This window comes from Balaenoptera musculus, chromosome 2 (assembly GCF_009873245.2).
Source record: "Balaenoptera musculus isolate JJ_BM4_2016_0621 chromosome 2, mBalMus1.pri.v3, whole genome shotgun sequence".
NCBI lineage: Eukaryota > Metazoa > Chordata > Mammalia > Artiodactyla > Balaenopteridae > Balaenoptera > Balaenoptera musculus.
This window is the reverse complement of record NC_045786.1, coordinates 101853703-101873567: the sequence shown is the minus strand read 5'-3', so window position 1 is coordinate 101873567 and position 19865 is coordinate 101853703. Positions and strand designations below refer to the sequence as shown.

Sequence of the window (19865 nt, the reverse complement as noted above, 5' to 3'; positions counted from 1 at the left end):
CCTCTAGGTTTGCAAAAGAGACGACTCCAAAGCCCCAGCATCTTCATGGCGCTGCCAAACATGACCCCCTGTTCCCCATTCAAAACCAATACACCCCCTCATGTCTGCCCTCCTGCTTCAGAGGGACAGCCCAGGGAGAAATAGCTGGTGGGGGGCGGAAGATGGTGCAGCCTGGAAAAACACTGTGGGTCCAGGCTTCCTGGCAGGGCCCCATTTCAAGCTTGCTCAGAAAGCACAGGTGGGGAGCCTCCTGGTCCCCTGCAGCAGTTTCTTAGGGAGGACAGTGGACTTGGTGGACACAGGCATCCAGGCCCAAAGGCTTCCTGGCTTCAGTCCAAGCAGCTGGCAGGTTCATCCTTCTCCCCAGGGCCCCAGAAACACCACTTCCGGCCCTCCAGCCCCTCCTTGGGCTCTTCCTGGCTAGATGTCTCTGCCCAAGCCCGCCCTCCCTGTGCAGAGCTTTCTCCCTCTCTCACAACCCTTATTTCGCTCTCTCAGTCTCCATATCTATTTCTTCTCCCTCCTTCTCCTCCTCCCCTGCCTCTCTTCTCCTTGCCATCCCTCACCAGCCCCAGAATGGGTCTCCCTCCCTTTCTCCCTCTCCGACAGTATCTCCCCCCGCCTTAGCTCTCACCCCTGCACCTCTTTCTTTGTATTCCTCTCGCCCTCTCCCGGCCTCGCCAGCATCTCTCCTCCCCGCGCTGGCTTCGACCTCCCCCAGCCTCCCCATCTTCAGCTCAGTCTCCTCCCCCTGGCTCCTCTCCCCTCCCCTCAGCCTCACCCCACTCCCTGCCAGCATCCCAGGGTTTCTTTCCACCCTGGGGGTCTCTGTGCCTCTCATCCTCCTCTCTACTTGCCTCCTCCCTCATCGCAGGTTGAGCAGGCGCCCCTCCTTTTCTGCCCAGGCATCCCCGCCCCCCAACGCTATCACCGCCACTGTCTCTTCTTCCTCGTCTTCTCCTCTCCCCACCCTCTCCTCTCCTCTCTTCTCCCTGCCCCTTTAAATCTGCCTGGCCCAGCCTCCCCCGTGATGCTGGGATGGAGCAAACATTGATTTGTGCTGGGATGGAATCAGAATTTTGATTTTTTTTTTCCTCTCCCAACCATAAGAAGAAGAAAATAATAAAAACACCCCCTCTTGATAGCCCCCTCTCTCTTCCCATCCAGCTCCCAGCTCCTCTTCCTGACCTCCATCCAAGGCAGATTTTTTTCCCCTACACTATTCTCATCTCCCCCTACCCCTGCCACTACCTCGCGCGCCCCCCACTGCCTGCTCCTCTGGCTGGGGAGAGAGGGGACTCTCTCCTGCGGCTCCCCCACCTGGGCTCTCCGGGTTGGAGCAGTCTCTCCGGAAGGGGAGGGGGCTTGTCTTGTCTGGGCGAGGTGGGAGTGGAGGTATCCTGCCATGGATGCTGTGCCTGGGAGGCAGCCTGAGCCCCAGTCCACATGGTGAGTAACCTGCCCCCTCCCTTCTGCCTGTCTGCCCATCCGCACCCTCGCCTTTCCCCTGCAGAGCCTCCCCCATCCCCATCCTTTCCCCCACCAAACCCCTCTGCCCACCTTGTTCCGATCTCCCCCCTACGTTTTCAACCCCCCCACCCCACCCCCGACCTTTGCCAGGGAAGCCAAAGAACCGGGGCAGAGGGGTCCTGACAGCAGCCAGGGAAGCGGGTGGCTTACGATTCTGCCCAGCCCCCTCTCAGAACCCACCCCCCAACTGCCATCCTCACTCGATACTTTGGGGTTCCAGGTTGGAGAAGTGGCACTCCTGCTTGGGGTTAGGACCCCAAGCCCTGGGAGGGGCCCTCTACAAGAACGGAGGGATGGGGGAGCCCCGTGCCTCCAAAGCTTAGGAGCTGCTGGAAGATGCTGCTGAAAGGTGGGGGGTTGGGGGGCGGTGCTGAGGCTCCGGAGCCACTGGGCCAGGGAGCGACGGGCAAAGAGGAGGGGCCTCGCTCGCCACTTCCCCCCTCTTTCTCCGCAGCCACTCAGGATGAGGGTCCGGCCCTGCCTGCCCGCGCTGGGCGCCCCCCGCCTGGCCCCGGTCTAACTGCCCCCGCCCCCAGGCCTCACCCGGCTCCCAGGCCCCCAGCCGGCTTCTCCAGCCCCAGGATGCGCTGACCCACCGGGGGGCTGAGGCCGCGCCAACTACATGCATGTCCCCCGGGGGCAAGTTCGACTTTGACGACGGGGGCTGCTACGTGGGGGGCTGGGAGGCGGGGCGGGCACATGGCTACGGCGTGTGCACGGGGCCCGGCGCCCAGGGCGAGTACAGCGGCTGCTGGGCGCAGGGCTTCGAGTCACTGGGCGTCTTCACGGGGCCCGGCGGACACAGCTACCAGGGCCACTGGCAGCAGGGCAAGCGCGAAGGGCTGGGCGTGGAGCGCAAGAGCCGCTGGACGTACCGCGGCGAGTGGCTGGGCGGGCTGAAGGGGCGCAGCGGTGTGTGGGAGAGCGTGTCCGGCCTGCGCTACGCCGGGCTCTGGAAGGACGGCTTCCAGGACGGCTACGGCACCGAGACCTACTCCGACGGAGGTGCGGGGCCCTGCCCACTACTGTCTGTCTGCTCGTCCGCGTGCGCCTCCCCGCTGGCCTGCCCTGCGTATGCCTTCCCCAGCCATACAACCCCCGGTGCCCCGCTGTTATCCTACACGCCTTCCGCATCAATATGCGCCCCTGCGCCCATCTTTCTGCCCTCTCCTCCCATCATCACACACGCCTTCCTCATTTGTCTGTCCCCTGCCTGATTTTCCCTCTCCCCAATCTGCCTGCCCTCACCCCTTCCCTGTCTGCCTGAGCCTCACACCCCGCATCTACCTAACCCTCACACACCCCCTGTCTACCTGTCCCACACCTCCCCTCTCCACCTGCCTGTCCCTAACACCTCTGCTCTGCCTGTCCCCTCACATTTCCTCAGTCAGCCCCCGACAGTTCTCTTTGCTTGTCATATGCCATCTATACACCCCCGTCAACCTGTCCCTCACACCCTCTGGACTGTCTGTCCTTCACACACCCCAGCCTGTCTGTCCCTCCCCCTTTCCCCTGTCTACCTGCACGGCCCTAATCCACGGATCTCCCACTACCTGCCTGTCTTCCCTCTGTTCTTCCACACCTTCCGACCCCACCTGGCCTGTCCCCGGCTCCTAGTGCCCTTCCCCGACCTCCACGCCAGTTGCCCCCACCTCTCCCACCCGACTCAGGCTTCCAGGGGCTCATGGGGCTGGGGGTGGCAAGGAACGGCGGGTCCTGACTCTTTCTCCCCCTCCTACCCCGCCCCGCGCAGGCACCTACCAGGGCCAGTGGCAGGCTGGGAAGCGCCACGGCTACGGGGTGCGCCAGAGTGTGCCCTACCATCAGGCGGCCCTGCTGCGCTCGCCCCGCCGCACCTCCCTGGACTCGGGCCACAGCGACCCCCCGACGCCGCCCCCGCCCCTGCCCCTGCCCGGCGACGAAGGAGGCAGCCCGGCCTCCGGCTCCCGGGGAGGCTTCGTGCTGGCCGGGCCTGGGGATGCTGACGGCGCGGCCTGCCGAAAGCGCACCCCCGCGGCCGGCGGGTTCTTCCGCCGCTCGCTGCTGCTCAGCGGGCTCCGGGCGGGCGGGCGCCGAAGCTCCTTGGGCAGCAAGAGGGGCTCCCTGCGCAGCGAGGTGAGCAGCGAGGTGGGCAGCACGGGACCCCCGGGCTCCGAGGCCAGCGGGCCCCCGGCCCCGGCGCCGCCCGCCCTCATCGAGGGCTCGGCCACTGAGGTGTATGCGGGCGAATGGCGCGCCGACCGGCGCAGCGGCTACGGCGTGAGCCAGCGTTCCAACGGGCTGCGCTACGAGGGCGAGTGGCTGGGCAACCGGCGGCACGGCTACGGGCGCACCACCCGCCCCGACGGCTCCCGCGAGGAGGGCAAGTACAAGCGCAACCGGCTGGTGCACGGGGGGCGCGTGCGCAGCCTTCTTCCTCTGGCCCTTCGGCGGGGCAAAGTCAAGGAGAAGGTGGACAGGGCCGTCGAGGGCGCCCGTCGAGCCGTGAGCACTGCCCGCCAGCTCCAGGAGATCGCCGCTGCCAGGTGGGCACCCGGTGCAGAGGCCGTAGCGGGGTTAAGGGGAGAAGGTACTCTAGGGATAAGGAAGGGGGCGGTGCCTAAAGGAGGACCAAGACGCAAGGCCTAGGGCCCGGTGGGGAAGAGCAGGCCTAGGGCCAGGCATTTGTAGCCCTGGGTGTTTGAGGTGTTTATATCGGAGGCCACAGGTGGACGTGGGTGTAACTGTGGGTGGCTGGGTATTTGAGGAAAGCCCTGTTAGACTGTAAGCGTGTCTCAGTGTCTTTTGTGGGGATGTGTGTCGTTGTGTGTGGGAGTAGCAATGAGCGCTGCCTTGTGCCGGCCCAGGAAACCTCTTGGAACTCAGACATGTCCCTAGTCTTCCTCTTCTTGTAGCTGATCCGGCCTCCAGGACTCTGCTGCTGGGAGCAGCAGCCCCCGGCAGAGAGACAGGGAGTGTACTTTCGTAACCACATCCAAGCCAGCCCACAGTCTGCTATCATTTCAGCCTTAGGCCTTGGGAAGGTCTAGTTTGTACAGCTGATCTCTCCACCTGAAAAGATAGTCCCTCTCAGCTTTGTCTCCTCTGCCTCCCTTAACCCAACGGATAAAGGTTGAAGGCGAGGAGACTTGCCTATAAATGAAATTTTCTTTCTGCAAATCAGATTACATTTCATGCATCAGGAACCTCATTATCTAAAGCAGTGCAGTCCAGTAGGACTATAATGTAAGTCTAGTACATAATTTTGAATCTTCTAGTAGCTGTATGAAAAAAATATGAAGAAACAGATGAAATGAATTTAAATAATATATTTTTATTTAAACCAATATATCCAAAATATTATCATTTCAACCTAAAATCAATATGAAATAATTAAGGAGAGATTTTACCTCCCCCCCCCCCATTTTTCTTAAGTCTTTGAAATCTGATATGTATTTTGCACTTAGAGTACATCATTCAATTTGGACTAGCCACATTTTAAGTGCTTAATAGCTGCATATGGCTTGTGACTAAAGAAAGCCAAAAATCTATTTGTAAGGAGTTCATAAGCCCCTGATTTATACAATTTACACATAGGAATTTTTAGATATTGGTTTTTCTTTAAAGGGGAGGGCACAGTTGAAGGGTCTTGTTTGAATTTGAGAGTGTTTCAGAGGATGAAAAGTCAAGATATGTCCAAGTATGCTTCAGTGAATTTGTAAAATGGGTGACAAGGGGGGTGTGTGTGTGTGTGTATGTGAGTGAACAGGTCATATCCAGAGTAGATGCCTGAACCAGAGAATGTCAATCTGTAGATACATCCGAGTGTCTGGATGGTTAGAGTCCAGGGCCTTAAGCCAGGGAAGGGGAAGGGCAGAGCACCAGGGAGCACTTCAGGCTGGATGGGGAGTGGGCATGTGCAGGAAAAACTGATCTCAGTAGCCAGAAAGATCAGGCAGTGGGAGGAGGCTGGTTGGTCTCCCCAGCAACAGGCCTGGCAAACCTGATTGGCTGCTGGTTGCCATGGAAACAGCAGAGCCCCAGCAGCAGGTGCCTCTGCCAGGTAGCCTGAGCCTGGCCTGATGCCTGAGCACTGACTGGGTCTACTGGCTAGGATTTGATCAACCATACCCTCCAAAGTCAAAAATACAGGACCTTGTCAATGTTGCAGTTTCTTGGCTGCCAACAGAACTCAATGCAACCCAAAACTGTGATCCTCATCCCCTGCCTTAAACTCTGAGACCAGCTCAGTTTCAGGACAGGGCTAGGCATATAGATCCTGAAAGTCCTAAGACAGAAGAGCAGGGTTATCTGAGATCCCTCCAAGCAGGTTCTAAAGGTCTTGACCCACCAGGTTTGAGGGGAGGAGGCTGACCATATCTCCCAAGGTATATAGAGAGGAAGTAGACCTAAGATGACAGGGAACACCATGACCCTTCTCCCTACCCCCATACCCAGACTGCTTTCTTAGGCCAGATAAAAGAGGCCCAGGGCCAGAGGGAGTCATGGGTCTTGATGCATTCAAGCCCATGGCAAGTATATCTGATTACTTCTACCTCTGATCCTTTACGCCCCACCTTCAGTCAAGATTACAGAACTAATTTAATAATTACAAGACATCAGGGTGGGATAGGGAGGGTGGGAGGGAGACACAAGAGGGAGGGGATATGGGGATATGTATATGTATAGCTGATTCACTTTGTGATACAGCAGAAACTAACACACCACTGTAAAGCAATTATACTCCAATAAAGATGTTAAATAATAATAATAATTAGAAGGCATCTATGATTAACAGCAGAAGGTAAAAGGGAAGGGAAAATTGAGGAAACATCTGACATCAGACGGAGAACTGAGAAAAAAACAGAGGGGAAAGGATTGATAATGCTTCAAGGTTACCTGTAACTAAGGAGCAGAGCAGGGTTGAAGGGGAGTTGTGGAAGGGAGATTAAGAGCTCACCTCTTAGAAGGTGTAATCACAATGGTGAGAAAGCATGCACGTTAGCAGGGAGAGGGAATAGATAGTAGCAGAAAGGGGAGACCCACCCTTACTCCAGTGCCAGAGCTCAGAAATGAGGAAATGGGGGGGGGGGCGGGCAGTGGCAGTGATGGGGGCAGGGAGAACGATGTGATAACAGAAGTGGCTGAAGAAAACAAGATGCAAAATTCTCATAACAAGAGGTAGCAACACAGCAAAGAGGCATAGCTTGTGAGCACCAAGCAGGTGCAGCCGCAGAGAGATGTGCTAAGAGAGTGAGGCCTCATTTGTCACTGGGAGGGAGCAGGACAGGAATGGAATAACAGAGCTGAGGGCAGTGGGGAGGGCCTGGCCCTGCAGCTGGAGGAAGGGAAGTGTTACTACTGGATGGAATAGTGGAGGGAGTGAGAGAGGAGCAGGAAGGTGTGATAACAGCAAGCGTGGCCCAGATCTAGGGGAGGAAACCAAAGGCCGGCTGCCCTGCCAGGCCGGGGAAGGGGAGCAGCTGGCAGAGTGAGCAAGGGTGAGGAGTCCAGAAGTGAGCTCAGATCTGGGGGATGTGATGCAGTGGGGACCTGGGCCAAGGGACTGGAGTAGGTCTGTTAAGACAGTGTCCCTGGAACCCGACAGGGCAGCAGACGCCCTTCTAAAGGCAGTGGCAGCCAGCAGTGTCGCCGAGAAGGCTGTGGAGGCAGCTCGAATGGCCAAACTGATAGCCCAGGACCTGCAGCCCATGTTGGAGGCCCCAGGTGAGGCGTGGACAGCCTGGGGCGGGGCCAGGGGAGGGGGTGGCTTCCTGGGGAGCTGGGGGGCCTGGGCATGGAGAAAGGGGAAGGGAATCCCTGCAGGGGACTGGGGTGGGAAAAGCCAGGGTATGAGGATCTAAGGGGAGAGAGGGTGGGGACCAGGCCCAGTTGTTTGAGGAGCGAAGTAGGAATTTATGAAATAGGGTCATAAGGACTAGGGGATTGGGGTCTGGCAATGAGAGGCTGTAAACCTGGGGGTACCAGAGTCCTGGGAGGCACCCAGGCAGGGGGATAATGCTGTAGCTTCTGCAGCCCAAGGCCAGTTCGGCCCCTCTGATTCTCAGCTATCCCTGCCCCAGGCCGCAGACCCAGGCAGGACTCGGAAGGTTCTGACACAGAGCCCTTGGATGAGGACAGCCCTGGGGTATACGAGAATGGACTGACCCCCTCAGAGGGCTCCCCTGAACTGCCCAGCAGCCCTGCCTCCTCCCGCCAACCCTGGCGACCCACTGCCTGCCGGAGCCCACTGCCTTCTGGAGGGGACCGAGGTCCCTTCTCCAGCCCCAAAGCTTGGCCTGAGGAGTGGGGGGGCCCGGGTGAGCAGGCAGAAGAACTAGCTGGCTATGAGGCAGAGGATGAGGCTGGGCTGCAGGGGCCAGAGCCCAGAGATGGCTCCCCACTCCTCGGAGGCTGCAGCGACAGTTCCGGAAGTCTTCGAGAGGAGGAAGGGGAGGATGAAGAGCCCTTGCTCCAGATGAGGACCCCAGGGCGCTCGGAGCCGGAGCCCACAGCCTTGCCAGTCCTGAGGGGCCTGTCCTCGAGGGGTCCTGAAGCCGGGTGCCTGATGGAAGAGGCTGAGGAGGCTGCTGCGTCTGAGAGGCCCGCCCAGCCGGTGAGAGACCCCCCCCCCGCCCTGTGCCCTCTGAGTCTCCCATCCTTCCTGGTCCCGCTTCTCCTCAAAGCCTGGCCTCTCATCCTTTCCAGACCTTTCTCTGATCCCCTGAGGGGCTTTGATTTGCACTTAGCTTCCTTTTTGCCTGCCCAGTCTTGGACTATATCCCACCTCAAAAAAATAGAGAATTTGCAAGCTGGAAGGGACCTTAGGGACCTTCACGTCCAACTCCCTCATTTGACACATGGGAGGACTGAGGCCCAGAGCACTTACAGTAACTCACCAAGGTTACGAATAATTAACAGTACAGCCAGAACATCTTTGCCTGCTCTCCTTTCATATCATTTCCGGCTCCTGGTTTCCTACTCCACCCCCACCCCCACCTCCACACTTTCTCTCTTTGGTGCCCAGAAATAAAGAAGGAAAAGCTTGTTCCCTCCCTACCCTGACTCTCCCTCCCTCTCCTGGGAAGAAGAGAAATAGGGAAGAAGGCAGAAAACTGGGAGGGGTGGAGTTTCCCCAGTACCCTGCACTCTGATTGGACTCCAGGCCTTCTCTTGTTTCCTAGCAACCACATCCTCACCCCTTCATCCCCTCTCTGCTTCACTGCAGTAAAGGCTGCTGCTGCCAAAGTCTGATACTAAGGCCAGGCACCTTCTGCCTGGGCCACGTGCTGCTGGGAGGGGAGTGGAAGGAGGAGGGAGGATGGGCTGACTTGAGGGAGCCAGAGGGAAGGTGGGGCCCTGCCTGGGAGCAGAGGAATGTTTTGCAATCCAAAGCAAAGGTTGGAGATTTCCCTGCTCTGGCCTCTGAGGAGAGGTGCCTGGGACTCTTCTGCTTTGCCACCTCAGCCAGGGCAGGAAGGTGGGACCCGTCGCTGGACCCGGTCCTCAGGCACTGAGACTGCATTTTCCCCCATCTCTCTAGGGAGCTGCCAACCCATTGGTGGTGGGAGCCGTGGCCCTTCTGGACCTCAGCCTGGCATTCCTGTTCTCCCAGCTCCTCACCTGAGGCTCCTGCCTGGCCTAGTTCTGGCTTTGGTTGCTGCCTCTTCACTCCTCTGACCTGCCTTTTTCTCTTTTCTTCCTCCTGGTTGTTTTTTCTCCTATCTTTCTTTCTCTTCTCCCTTCCCTTTCTTTTCTGTCCCCCTCTGGTTTTCTCTCTTGTTTTTTTCTTTCCCTCTCTCCTTTCAGATTCATTCCTTCTGGCTCCGTCTCTGTCTTCCTCACTCCCTTCCCCACCCACCCCTTCTCTCTCTCTCTAGATTGTTTACATATGAAGGGCTTTTCTCGCTCAGAGTCGCTCTCTTCTCTGAGACACACAATTCTAAGTCAGACCATTGCCCCACACCCTCCCTGCCTTTTCTTTAGACCTGAACTTGGATGAGGGTTGGGGTTTGGTGTCCTGAGGAGTCTCCCAGAAGCTGAGCAGAAAGGAAGGAGAAAATGGAGAAGGGGTATACTCTATACGGGAGAAGACTGTATCCTGGGCGAGGCACTGGCCATGCTGCTGTGACTCCCTGACCCAAAGGGCCTGGCGTCCCTCTGAGGCCTAGTGATAAAGCTGGAGGGGGTGCAGCCTCCATCTCTGACCTTGGAGGATCCTACCTCACCTCCAAGCACGGAGCTGGGTTCTTGCCGAGCTCCATCCTTCCCTGAAGGAGATGAGGGGAATGAAAAGTAGAATGGCTCCCCAGCATCTTCTCCCTCTTTCTTTCCTCAACAGCCAGCCCCCTCATCCAACCCCCTAGGGTGGCATGCCATGTCAAGAGCAACGTGTAAAGGAAAGAAAATGTCCTATGCGGCCAAGCCCACCCTCTCCCACCTTTCTCTCTCCCCCCCTAAAAGTTCGTTTGGTTGGTCTGGACTCACGTGTGGCCTTTGATTAAATTTCTACGGGACCTGAAGGAGACATTTCTACTGCAGAGGGTTAGAGGCACCTGAGCAAGGACCCCACTCCCCAACTCGGGCAGTAGTGGCTGGGAAGGCATTTCTGGAGAACAAACCAGACAAGCTAATAAGAACTCACAGGGCAGCAGAAGCTGTTTAGTAGTCCCTATGTGGGTTATAGCCCTTCCCCCATCATATCAGAATCTTGTGAAATGGGAAACCAACAGAAGGAGGGGATCAAAGGAAGCCAGTCTCTCACACACTTTCCAGGCACAGCAGAGGTGAGAGTCAAAGCCGGGTGAGAGGTGGGTGGAGAGCCCTGTTTGAGGTTGTAGCTGATCCCTGGTACTAGCTTTTCCCCTGGGGGCAGGAAGCCCTAGGAAGAGGGTACTGTAGGGTCCCCAGAGGATCTTTCCTCCCTCCCCTGCATGAGGCAGAGGCAAGCTGCCTGCCAACCCCCTCCCTCAAGGAATGGCCTTGCCTGGGAATGCCCACCACACACAAACTCTTCTTTTTTTCTAGTCAAACTCTGTTTACTCCTTGGCCTGCCTCCCTCTTCCTCCCCTCTCAACCTTTACTTCTAATTTGTATTTCATGGAATTTGGGATTGAAGTTAAACTACAACAGTGCCACCAACACCAAGTCTTGCAGGAAAAAAAAAATACAAAGAAATTTAACAAAAAAAAAATATATTAATAAAAAAGTTCAAAAAAAGGGGGGGGGAAATTGTCCTCTCCTTTGGGTGTGATGGCTTCAAACCAAGCTCGCAGAGGCTCTCCGGGTAAAGGAGCCCTCTTGGGGACCCCCAGGCCTATTATTACCGTCTCGCCGGCCCTAAATAGTTAAGAGTTCTTTCCCCTTAACTCCAAACCAGGAAGGCCTGAGCTAGAGGATTCAGGACTGCTCTGCTGGTTGGCCCAGGAGGGGCGGGGTCCCGTGATGGGGGCGGGGAGAGGGAAGGACCAGACCAAGTTCCAACGCTCGCCGGGGCTGGTACCAGGAAGCGCTGGGGGGAGAGGAGCGGAGTTGAGACTGAAGCCAGGTGAGGCTGGTGTTAGGGCTGGCGTCCTGGTGTGGGGAAGCTGAGGCCGCCTGAGAAGTGAACGGCGGTTGCCGAGGAAGAAACAGCGCTGGGCTCTAGAAGGAAGGGAACGGCTGACCTAGAGATGGGAAACCAGGTGTAGACTCGGGGAAAAGAGGTGGGGCGGGGGGGGGAAATAGGCGGGGTTCCGGCGCATGCTCGGTAGCAACGGGCGTGGAGTGGGGCGGGGACGCATGCGTAGTGGAGGTCTCCTCCTGCGGTGAGGAGGGGGCGGAATTTGGGGACCCGCGTGGGGAAAGGGCTCAGTTTTAGGGTAGCGGTGGGACCCAAGCCCTCAGGAACTTGGTACAGGGCAAGCCTGTGCAGAAAGGCCAGACGCTTCCAGCCAGAGGGTTAAAGCCCTCTCCGCTCCCGGGCTTTGCCCCCCAGGATGGTGGCGTCCTCGTCCTCGCTGAAGCTTCAGGATCTAATCCAGGAGATTCGTGAGGCCAAGACCCAGGCCCAGGAGCGGGAGGTGATCCAAAAGGAGTGCGCCCACATCCGGGCCTCCTTCCGCGATGGGGACCCTCTGCACAGGCACCGCCAGCTGGCCAAACTGCTCTACGTCCACATGTTAGGCTACCCCGCCCACTTTGGACAGGTACTGGGCAGGGACGCCTCCCTTCTAAGTTTGATGAGAGAAGCTAGTGGAGTACCGTCTCGGACCCCCTCACCTATTTGTGCCCCGATTTCTTTATTCTACAAAGCTTCTGAGCCCTCACAGCATGCACCGCAGACCTCCTTCCGCAGTATAACCCCAACTGGTCATCAGCTGGGGTGAACCCTTCATTCTCTGGCCAGCGCCATTCAGGGCACCTTCTCCTCTCTTCCCATCCTCCTGTTTCCTTGAAACTACCCACTAACTAAATCTCCTAAACCTCTCTTCTTGTTGAAGGGAGGGTCATGGGATATGCTGCCCTCACAGGTTAATCTGGTGTAAAGGAGGAAGATGGAAAAGGGACGTTAGTGCCTCTGGTTTCACCCCTGCCCCTTCCTGGTATGCCCCCTTCCCTGTAGATGGAGTGCCTGAAACTGATCGCCTCCCCCAGGTTCACAGACAAGAGGGTGGGCTACCTGGGGGCCATGCTTCTACTGGATGAGAGGCAAGATGCCCACCTGCTCATTACCAACAGCATCAAGAAGTGAGAGAGTTCTGGGAAGCGCTTGGAATCAGGGAGATGGGAGAGTGGGGAACTGGGAAATCCCAGGGGGTTGCCTGATGTAGGTACTGGGAAGGGCTGGATTTTTCAGAGGCTTGACTGACCGTCCTCCCAAAACTCTGCAGTGACCTGAGCCAAGGGATTCAGGCTGTACAAGGCCTGGCCCTGTGCACTCTGAGTGCCACGGGCTCTGCTGAGATGTGCCGGGACTTGGCCACTGAGGTGGAGAAACTACTCCTGCAGCCTAGCGCCTATGTGCGCAAGAAGGTGAGATGGCAGGTTCTAGGCACTTGCACCTCCAGAAACTGTCCCCTGTCTGCCATGTGGCAGAGGTGTGGGGGGCGGTCCATCCTGGCAGACCCCTGCCCCCTCTGAGACCCCTGACCTCTGCAGGCTGTTCTGACTGCAGTGCACATGATCCGGAAGGTCCCTGAGCTCTCCAACATCTTCCTCCCACCCTGTGCCCAACTGCTTCACGAACACCACCACGGTAAGGCCATGGGGCTCCTCGTCCCCTGCCTCAGCTCTGGCTGTGGACAGAAGGGAGACGCGGGATGGGAACAGCAGCTCCTAGGAGAAGGGTAGCACGTGCACACGAACACACACACTCAGTAGACTCCCCTGTGCCCCGGCCCACCACTCACTTCCCCCACCCTGACCCAGGCGTCCTGCTGGGCACCATCACGCTGATCACGGAACTCTGCGAACGAAGCCCTGCGGCCCTCAAGCACTTTCGAAAGGTGGGCTGGCGAAGGGGCGGGCCCCGGGCCAGGAAGAAAAGGGCAGTAGGGTTGGAATGGGGCTGAAGATCGAGAGGATTAGGAAGAATGCTCAGACCAGGCCGTGCCCTCCCTCCAGATGGTGCCCCAGCTGGTGCACATCCTCCGGACTCTGGTGACGACGGGATACTCCACAGAACACAGCATATCTGGAGTCAGCGACCCCTTCCTGCAGGTGGGCTGACCCTTCCCTGCTATATCCCTAGAACAAAAAGCTTAGTAAGCCCATGGCCAGTGGTCACTTCCCAGAGAACACTTGGGCTCAGTCAGTGTCTTGGGCGGGAGGGTGGCAGGCACCAGGTTCTCCCAGGACCAGTGTGGGGAGGGGGATGCCTGAAGGCCAGAAAATCCAGTTTGGTAACAGTATGTTTAAAAAGCCTGTCCTCAAATCCCCTGGCATCACACACCTCTGAACCCCTCCCAGGGCCCAAGGGACCAGTGGAGGTGGGGGGAGGGCCAGGGAGGTTCTCGGGAACCAGCCAGACCCCTCACAACGCTCTCCTCCGTGCTGGACTTTTCTCCTCAGCCCCACGACTCCTTCCCCTAAGAACCACCCCCCAACCTTTAACCCAATTTCAGGTCCAGATACTTCGTCTGCTTCGGATTCTGGGCCGGAACCACGAGGAGAGCAGTGAGACCATGAATGACTTGCTGGCCCAGGTGGGGGTGGGGTTGCCGGTTAAGTGTGTTGCTCTGTGATCCCACTGGCGCTGCGCATCCCTCACATGACCACTCACCATGCGGTGGCCATGTGATAACGTCTCCATCTCCCTCTGGACCGTGATCTCCCTGAGGACAGGCACACAGTCTGTCTCAGTGCAGTAGCCCCTGGCACATAGCGGGAGCTCAGGGAACCTTGTTAGCTGTTTGAGGGATGATATGATGGAGACCTTTCAGAGACCTGAGGAGAGGACGGAGCCCCTTAGAGATGCATCTTCTCTCGCATCCACGCAGGTAGCCACGAACACAGACACCAGCCGAAATGCGGGCAACGCGGTCCTGTTTGAGACGGTGCTCACCATCATGGACATCCACTCTGCAGCGGGCCTGCGGGTACCCTCCCGTATGCCCCTCCCCCCTGGGGCCCCTCCCACCCGCCCCAGCCAGGCAGAAAGGTCCTGTTCACTGGTTTCTCCTCCCCACCCGGGTCACCCTGTACCACGCAGTCCCCACTCCTGAATGAGCAGGTTGCTCCTTCCCTGACTGCCCCCAACCTCTGCCTCCGTAGGTTCTAGCTGTCAACATTCTTGGTCGCTTCCTGCTCAACAGTGACAGGAACATTAGGTAATAGGCCCAGGTGTCTGGCTGGGCTGTGTCACTGAGCCCTGGGTCCTCTGCCCTCCTTCTTCCAGAGTCTCCGGATTCACCAGCCTCTCATTCCTATACCCAGGGCAGGACAGGGTGGGGAGGGCTGACGGCCATGGCATGACAGGGCCTCTCCTGCTCTGGCCAGGTACGTAGCCCTGACGTCCTTGCTGAGGCTGGTGCAGTCTGATCACAGCGCTGTGCAGCGGCACCGGCCCACCGTGGTGGAATGTCTGCGGGAACCTGATGACTCCCTCAGCCGGTGAGCAGGACAGAGGAACGAGAGGGCAGGGCAGAGGGCCCAGCGCCTGGTGGCCAAGACCCAAGCCAGCTCAGAGCAGCTGGAGAAAGGGGACTGAGGAGACAGGTGCCTGGGGAAGGGGGGGCCTGAGGCATGTCATAGGGTGACCTGGGTTACCTTGTATAAACACACATGTCTCCTGCCAGGCGGGCCCTGGAACTGAGCCTGGCTCTGGTGAATAGCTCCAACGTGCGAGCCATGACACAGGAGCTGCAGGGTTTTCTGGAGTCCTGCCCCCCTGATCTACAGGCCGACTGTGCCTCAGGCATCCTGCTGGCAGCAGAGAGGTGAGGGGATGGGTGCCCAGGAGGCAGAGAGGTTGGAATCCAGGGACCGTCAGCACCAGGACTGAAGAGCCGTATGTCCCCTAGGTTTGCCCCAACCAAGCGGTGGCACATAGACACCACCCTACGTGTGCTGATGACGGTGAGGCAGGGGCTGGACTGAGAGCTGGGCGGGAGCGTGCAGGGTTCACCACACTGACTCAGCCACATTCACCCCTCCAGGCAGGCACCCATGTGCGTGATGACGCAGTGGCCAACCTGACCCAGCTGATTGGGGGTGCCCAGGAGCTCCATGCCTACTCTGTGCGCCGTCTCTACAGCGCCCTGGCTGAGGACATCTCCCAGGTACTGCTCCCACCACCAGGCCTGGGGCTGCCCAGCCCTTCCTGGGCCACCTGCTCCGTACACCTGATTCCCAACTGTTTTTCCCTCAGGGTCACAGCTCTCTACCTAGCAGAGGAGACACTCAAAGACAGAGCCCTGTTTGTAGTTAGAACACCTGGACTTCTGTCCTGGCTCTGACACCTACTGTCTGTGCAACCACAGATGACTCATTTACCTTCATGCTAGGTCTACTCAGCATTCTACCCTGCCTATCTCCCGGAGATGCCTTGATCAAATGAGATAGATAAAAGCTCTTTCTGCATGTATTAGGTTTTCCTTTTTTTTAATGTGGGATCTTAGTTCCCCAACCAAGGATCGAACCCGTGCCCCCTACATTGTAAGTGTGGCATCTTAACCACTGGACTGCCAGGGAAGTCCCTGATAGGTTTTTTTTTTTTTTTTTGGCTGCATTGGGTCTTTGTTGCTACGCGTGGGCTTTCTCTCTAGTTGCAGCGAGAGGGGGCTACTCTTCGTTGTGGTGTGCGGCTTCTCATTGTGGTGGCTTCTCTTGTTGCGGAGCAGGGCTCTAGGGCACACAGGCTTCTGTAGTTGTGGCACGCGGGCTCAGTAGTTGTGGCTCACGGGCTCTAGAGCGCAGGCTCAGTAGTTGTGGCGCACGGGCTTAGTTGCTCCGCGGCATGTGGGATCTTCCTGGGCCAGGGCTCGAACCCGTGTCCCCTGCATTGGCATGCGGATTCTTAACCACTGCGCCACCAGGGAAGTCCCCGGTTTTATTATTACCTTGAATGCTGAGTGAAATCACAGATGGCAACCAGTATCTATAGCCCCCTTTCCATATTACTTTAGTAGGCTAGGCAGAAACCACCCGCCCTTTCCTCAAGGGAGGACCCCCCCTCACTTCTCCCCATCCTTGATGCACCCCTTGTGGTTAGGCCATGTAGGTTTGTTTTTGTTTTTGTTTTGGCATTACTTTCTGAATTTTATTCTAGGATATTTTTTTAATTGAAATATAGTTGATTTACAATATTGTGTTAGTTTTGGGTGCACAACAAAGTGATTCAGTTATACATACATATTTTAAGATTACTTTCCATTATAAGTTATTACAAGATATTGAATATAGTTTCCTGCGCTATACAGTAAATCCTTGCTTATTTATACAGTAAATCCTTGCTTATTTATTTTACATATAGTAGTTTGTATCTGTTAATCCCATACTCCATATTTATCCTTCCCCCTCCCCCTTCCCCTTTGGTAACCATAAGTTTGTTTTCTTTTTTTTTTTCATAAGTTTGTTTTCTATGTCTGTGAGTCTGTTTCTGTTTTGTATATAGATTCATTTTTATTACTTTTTAGATTCCACATACAAGTGATATCATACAATATTTGTCTTTCTATGTCTGGCTTACTTAGTACCATAATCTGTAGGTCCATCCTAGGCCATGTAGTTCTGAAACTTGGCCACCAGAGGGCAGAGGAAGCCCAGGAGCCAGGACAGAGCTGGGAGCAAATTAACAAAACTGCTCATAACTGCTCCCAGTGCTGAGGCCCCTCCCTTTCCCCACCCCTCCAAACTCCACCATCTCTGCACTGCCTAAAGGATGTCACGGGGTCTGGAAGGGAGGAGGGGACATAGACACAGGCCCATCATGTTTCTCATCCCACGCAGCAACCGCTGGTGCAGGTGGCAGCCTGGTGCATCGGGGAATATGGGGACCTCCTGCTGGAAGGGAGCTGTGAGGAAACTGAGCCCCTGCAGGTGGGTCCTGCGTTGGGGATACACTGAGGAGGGACATATCAGGGGAGGCAGGGCTGGCCCCAGGGTCACTCCCTGTGTCCCCCTGGAAGGTGGAGGAAGAGGAGGTGTTGGCACTGCTGGAAAGGGTGCTGCAGTCCCATATGTCCCTGCCGGCCACCCGAGGATATGCCCTCACAGCCCTCATGAAGCTCAGCACCCGGCTCCATGGGGACAACAAGTAAGAGTGGGTCCCAGCCCCTCCCACAGAGCCTCTTCTCGGTGCCTCCAGTGAGAAATGTCCCTTCACTGTGCCCGCCAGTTTCTGAGTTTCTGTCCAGGCCCACACCCCGATCTCCACTCCTCCGTCCTTAGCTTCTTCTTTTTGAGCCAAGAATCATGGGTATCTCTGTGGTCTGTGGAGCCTCTTCCTTCCTTGCTGCATCCTGGAGGTGAAGGGCACGGCAGACGACCCTTCCCACTCACGCACCACCCTGCGGCCCAGCCGCATCCGCCAGGTTGTGTCCGTCTACGGGAGCTGCCTGGACGTGGAGTTGCAGCAGCGGGCGGTGGAGTATAACACCCTCTTCCGAAAGTACGACCACATGAGGTGCGCGCCACTCTGCCGCAGCGCGGGAACCAACCCCTGGCCCGCTCCCCATTGTCCCTTTCTGGGTGCAGGGGTCTCATCCGCACCTGTGTCCTTCCTCCTCCAGTCAGAGCCTCCTACTCACAGTTCATTGAAACTAAGTGGGCTTCCCACCATCCTTGTTCATCTGAAGGCCAGCAAGACTGTGCTGTCTTAGGAAATCAGAGGGGCACTTCTGACCCACCATGTGCCCAGGACTCCCCATGTTCTTACCCCTCCTCCCACGTGCCTGTTGTGCAAAGCCCAGGGTCTACCCAAAGGGATACACCTGCATTCCATCCTCTCAGGGCTGCCATCCTGGAAAAGATACCTCTTGTGGAGCGAGGTGGCTCTCAGGCTGATGAGGAAGCAAAGGAAAGCAAAGAAACAGCCCAGCTTTCGGAAGCAGCCCCTGTCCCCACAGAACCCCAGGTGAAGAGGCCGGGAGCCCCATGGGGGAAGAGCATGGTCCAGCTTCCATACCCAGCCCTGACCCTTCTGCCCTCTCCCCCAGGCCTCAGAGCTCTTGGATCTGTTAGATCTCCTGGATGGCCCTTCTGGGGATGCCCAGCACCCTCCCCCTCTGGATCCCACCCCAGGAGGCGCTTTGATACACCTCCTCAACCTTCCCTGTGCTCCCCCACCCCCTGGTAAGCCTCAGCAAAGGGGAGATGTCTTAAAGAAGGGGCGGTGGAAATAGGCTGCTTCCCCTTCTAAGCCAAGGACTGAGGTTGAGACCCTCTTCCCTGCTGTGTACCCCCATCACATCCCCATCTTAGTAAAAGGCTTCATTACATCATGCCAGTCTCCTCCTGGACACCCTCCAGTATCTTCCCTTTGTTCCAGACTTCTTACCCTGGCCTGCGGGCCCTGCTTCCTCCCCGCCCACCTCACATGCTTTCCCACTACCCGCTCCACTGGCCCCCCTCTCAGCTCCTCAGGCCCTCTCACCTCAAGCCCTTGGCATTCATATTCTTTTCACATGGAATGTCCTTTCCCCAGCACATCAAAATGACTGGGTCATTCTCAATCTTAAGGCCTCAGCTAAACTGTCAGATGCCTTCCCCTACCTCTCCTATTTAAGTTAGTTCCCCGCACTTATCCTGGCATAGTTTGTTTCCTTCAGAGCACCAATTACAGTCTGTGATTATCTTTCTTGTTTATTGTTTCTCTCCCCCGACTAGGCTGTAAGCTCCATCAGAGGCTGCATCTTATCCACTCTGTCACTAGCATCTTGAGCAGTGCCCTGCACCCAATGGGTGCTTGTTTAATTTTTATTGAATGAGTGAGCTATTATCTTCAGCCCATACACTGAGCTACTTCTTTCTCCCTGCTGTAGCTCCCATCCCAAATCTCAAAGTGTTTGAGCGCGAAGGACTACAGCTGAATCTTTCTTTCGTTCGACCCCCTGGAACCCCTACTTTGCTGTTGATCACTGTCACTGCCACCAACACCTCAGGGGGTGATGTCACCCACTTCATCTGCCAGGCCGCTGTGCCCAAGGTTTGTAGAAGACTGGGATTCAGAGGTGGCCTCGGTACTCTAGGAGAAAAGGCCACTAAGTAGAGGAGGTGGGTGGGGGAGAGGACGAGATGAGAAGGGAGTGACTTGCAGAGACAGGCACTTGGGGAGTTATGGGAAGAGGGTTTAAAACTATTGGGTGTGGAGGGGTTACCTGAGCCCAGCCAGCTGCCCTGCGGTGTGCTCCATCCAACCTCCCGTGTTCAGAGTTTCCAGCTGCAGCTACAGGCTCCCAGTGGGGACACAGTTCCAGCTCAGGGTGGCCTTCCGACGACCCAGCTCCTCAGAATCCTCAATCCTAAGAAGGTGAGCTCCAGGAGCCCCTCGAGGCTAAGACCCAGTGAAGGGAGGAGTCACTGGCGCTTACCCTGGTCCTCCTGCTCGTCGTGTTCCTAGGCCCCCCTTGCGGCTGAAGCTGCGCCTCACCTACAACCACTTTGGCCAGTCGGTGCAGGAAATCTTTGAGGTGAACAACTTGCCTGTGGAGACCTGGCAGTAACTCGGCCTCCACTCACAGCCTGAAATCCTCCTGGGTCCCCAAACCCAGGGGCCCCAGCTACTTGGAGCCCATATCTGAGAACAACCAGCAGGTGGCACTCTGGTCCTGTACTTGCCACTGCAGAAACTGGGGTGGGGGGGCTGCCCCCAACCCCACAAGTAGTGAAAGCCCATAAAGCTGAGGGGGGGAAACCATATTTGAGGTAGAAAACGT

General features: G+C 56.9%; 2 protein-coding genes across 8 annotated transcripts; both read left to right on the top strand.

The window, feature by feature from the left end:
* Positions 1–759: 759 nt before the first annotated feature.
* Positions 760–10948, top strand: JPH4 (junctophilin 4). Its single transcript, XM_036841593.1, is given in 7 exon segments — positions 760–1449; positions 1985–2163; positions 2165–2535; positions 3284–4055; positions 7118–7236; positions 7593–8125; positions 9053–10948. Coding segments are annotated over 6 exon segments (1890 nt in total). The 5' UTR covers positions 760–1449; positions 1985–2152; the 3' UTR covers positions 9137–10948.
* A 39-nt stretch (positions 10949–10987) lies between these two features.
* Positions 10988–19681, top strand: AP1G2 (adaptor related protein complex 1 subunit gamma 2). Of its 7 annotated transcripts, XM_036841586.1 has the most exons (22): positions 10988–11192; positions 11486–11696; positions 12113–12237; positions 12381–12522; positions 12649–12745; positions 12919–12995; positions 13114–13209; positions 13614–13694; positions 13989–14087; positions 14263–14318; positions 14488–14601; positions 14787–14927; positions 15012–15066; positions 15147–15269; positions 16939–17028; positions 17118–17245; positions 17510–17614; positions 17941–18064; positions 18147–18282; positions 18972–19135; positions 19361–19460; positions 19552–19681. In XM_036841586.1, the coding sequence occupies exons 2-22, from the start codon at positions 11487–11489 to the stop codon at positions 19650–19652; spliced, it is 2364 nt and encodes a 787-aa protein (XP_036697481.1). In that variant the 5' UTR covers positions 10988–11192; position 11486; the 3' UTR covers positions 19653–19681. The 7 variants fall into 7 exon arrangements, with proteins under 7 accessions (XP_036697481.1, XP_036697482.1, XP_036697483.1 ...); XM_036841587.1 differs by lacking the exon at positions 17510–17614; XM_036841588.1 differs by lacking the exons at positions 10988–11192; positions 11486–11696; positions 12113–12237; positions 12919–12995 and having other exon boundaries at positions 12491–12522.
* Positions 19682–19865: the final 184 nt, after the last annotated feature.

Excerpts from the sequence above, each read along its gene's own strand:
- AP1G2 (XM_036841586.1), top strand. The coding sequence starts at position 11,487 with ATGGTGGCGTCCTCGTCCTCGCTGAAGCTTCAGGATCTAATCCAGGAG. Across the intron at positions 15,067-15,146 it reads CCCTACGTGTGCTGATGACG|GCAGGCACCCATGTGCGTGA; the intron begins GTGAGGCAGGGG and ends TCACCCCTCCAG. Across the intron at positions 18,283-18,971 it reads CTGTGCTCCCCCACCCCCTG|CTCCCATCCCAAATCTCAAA; the intron begins GTAAGCCTCAGC and ends TCCCTGCTGTAG.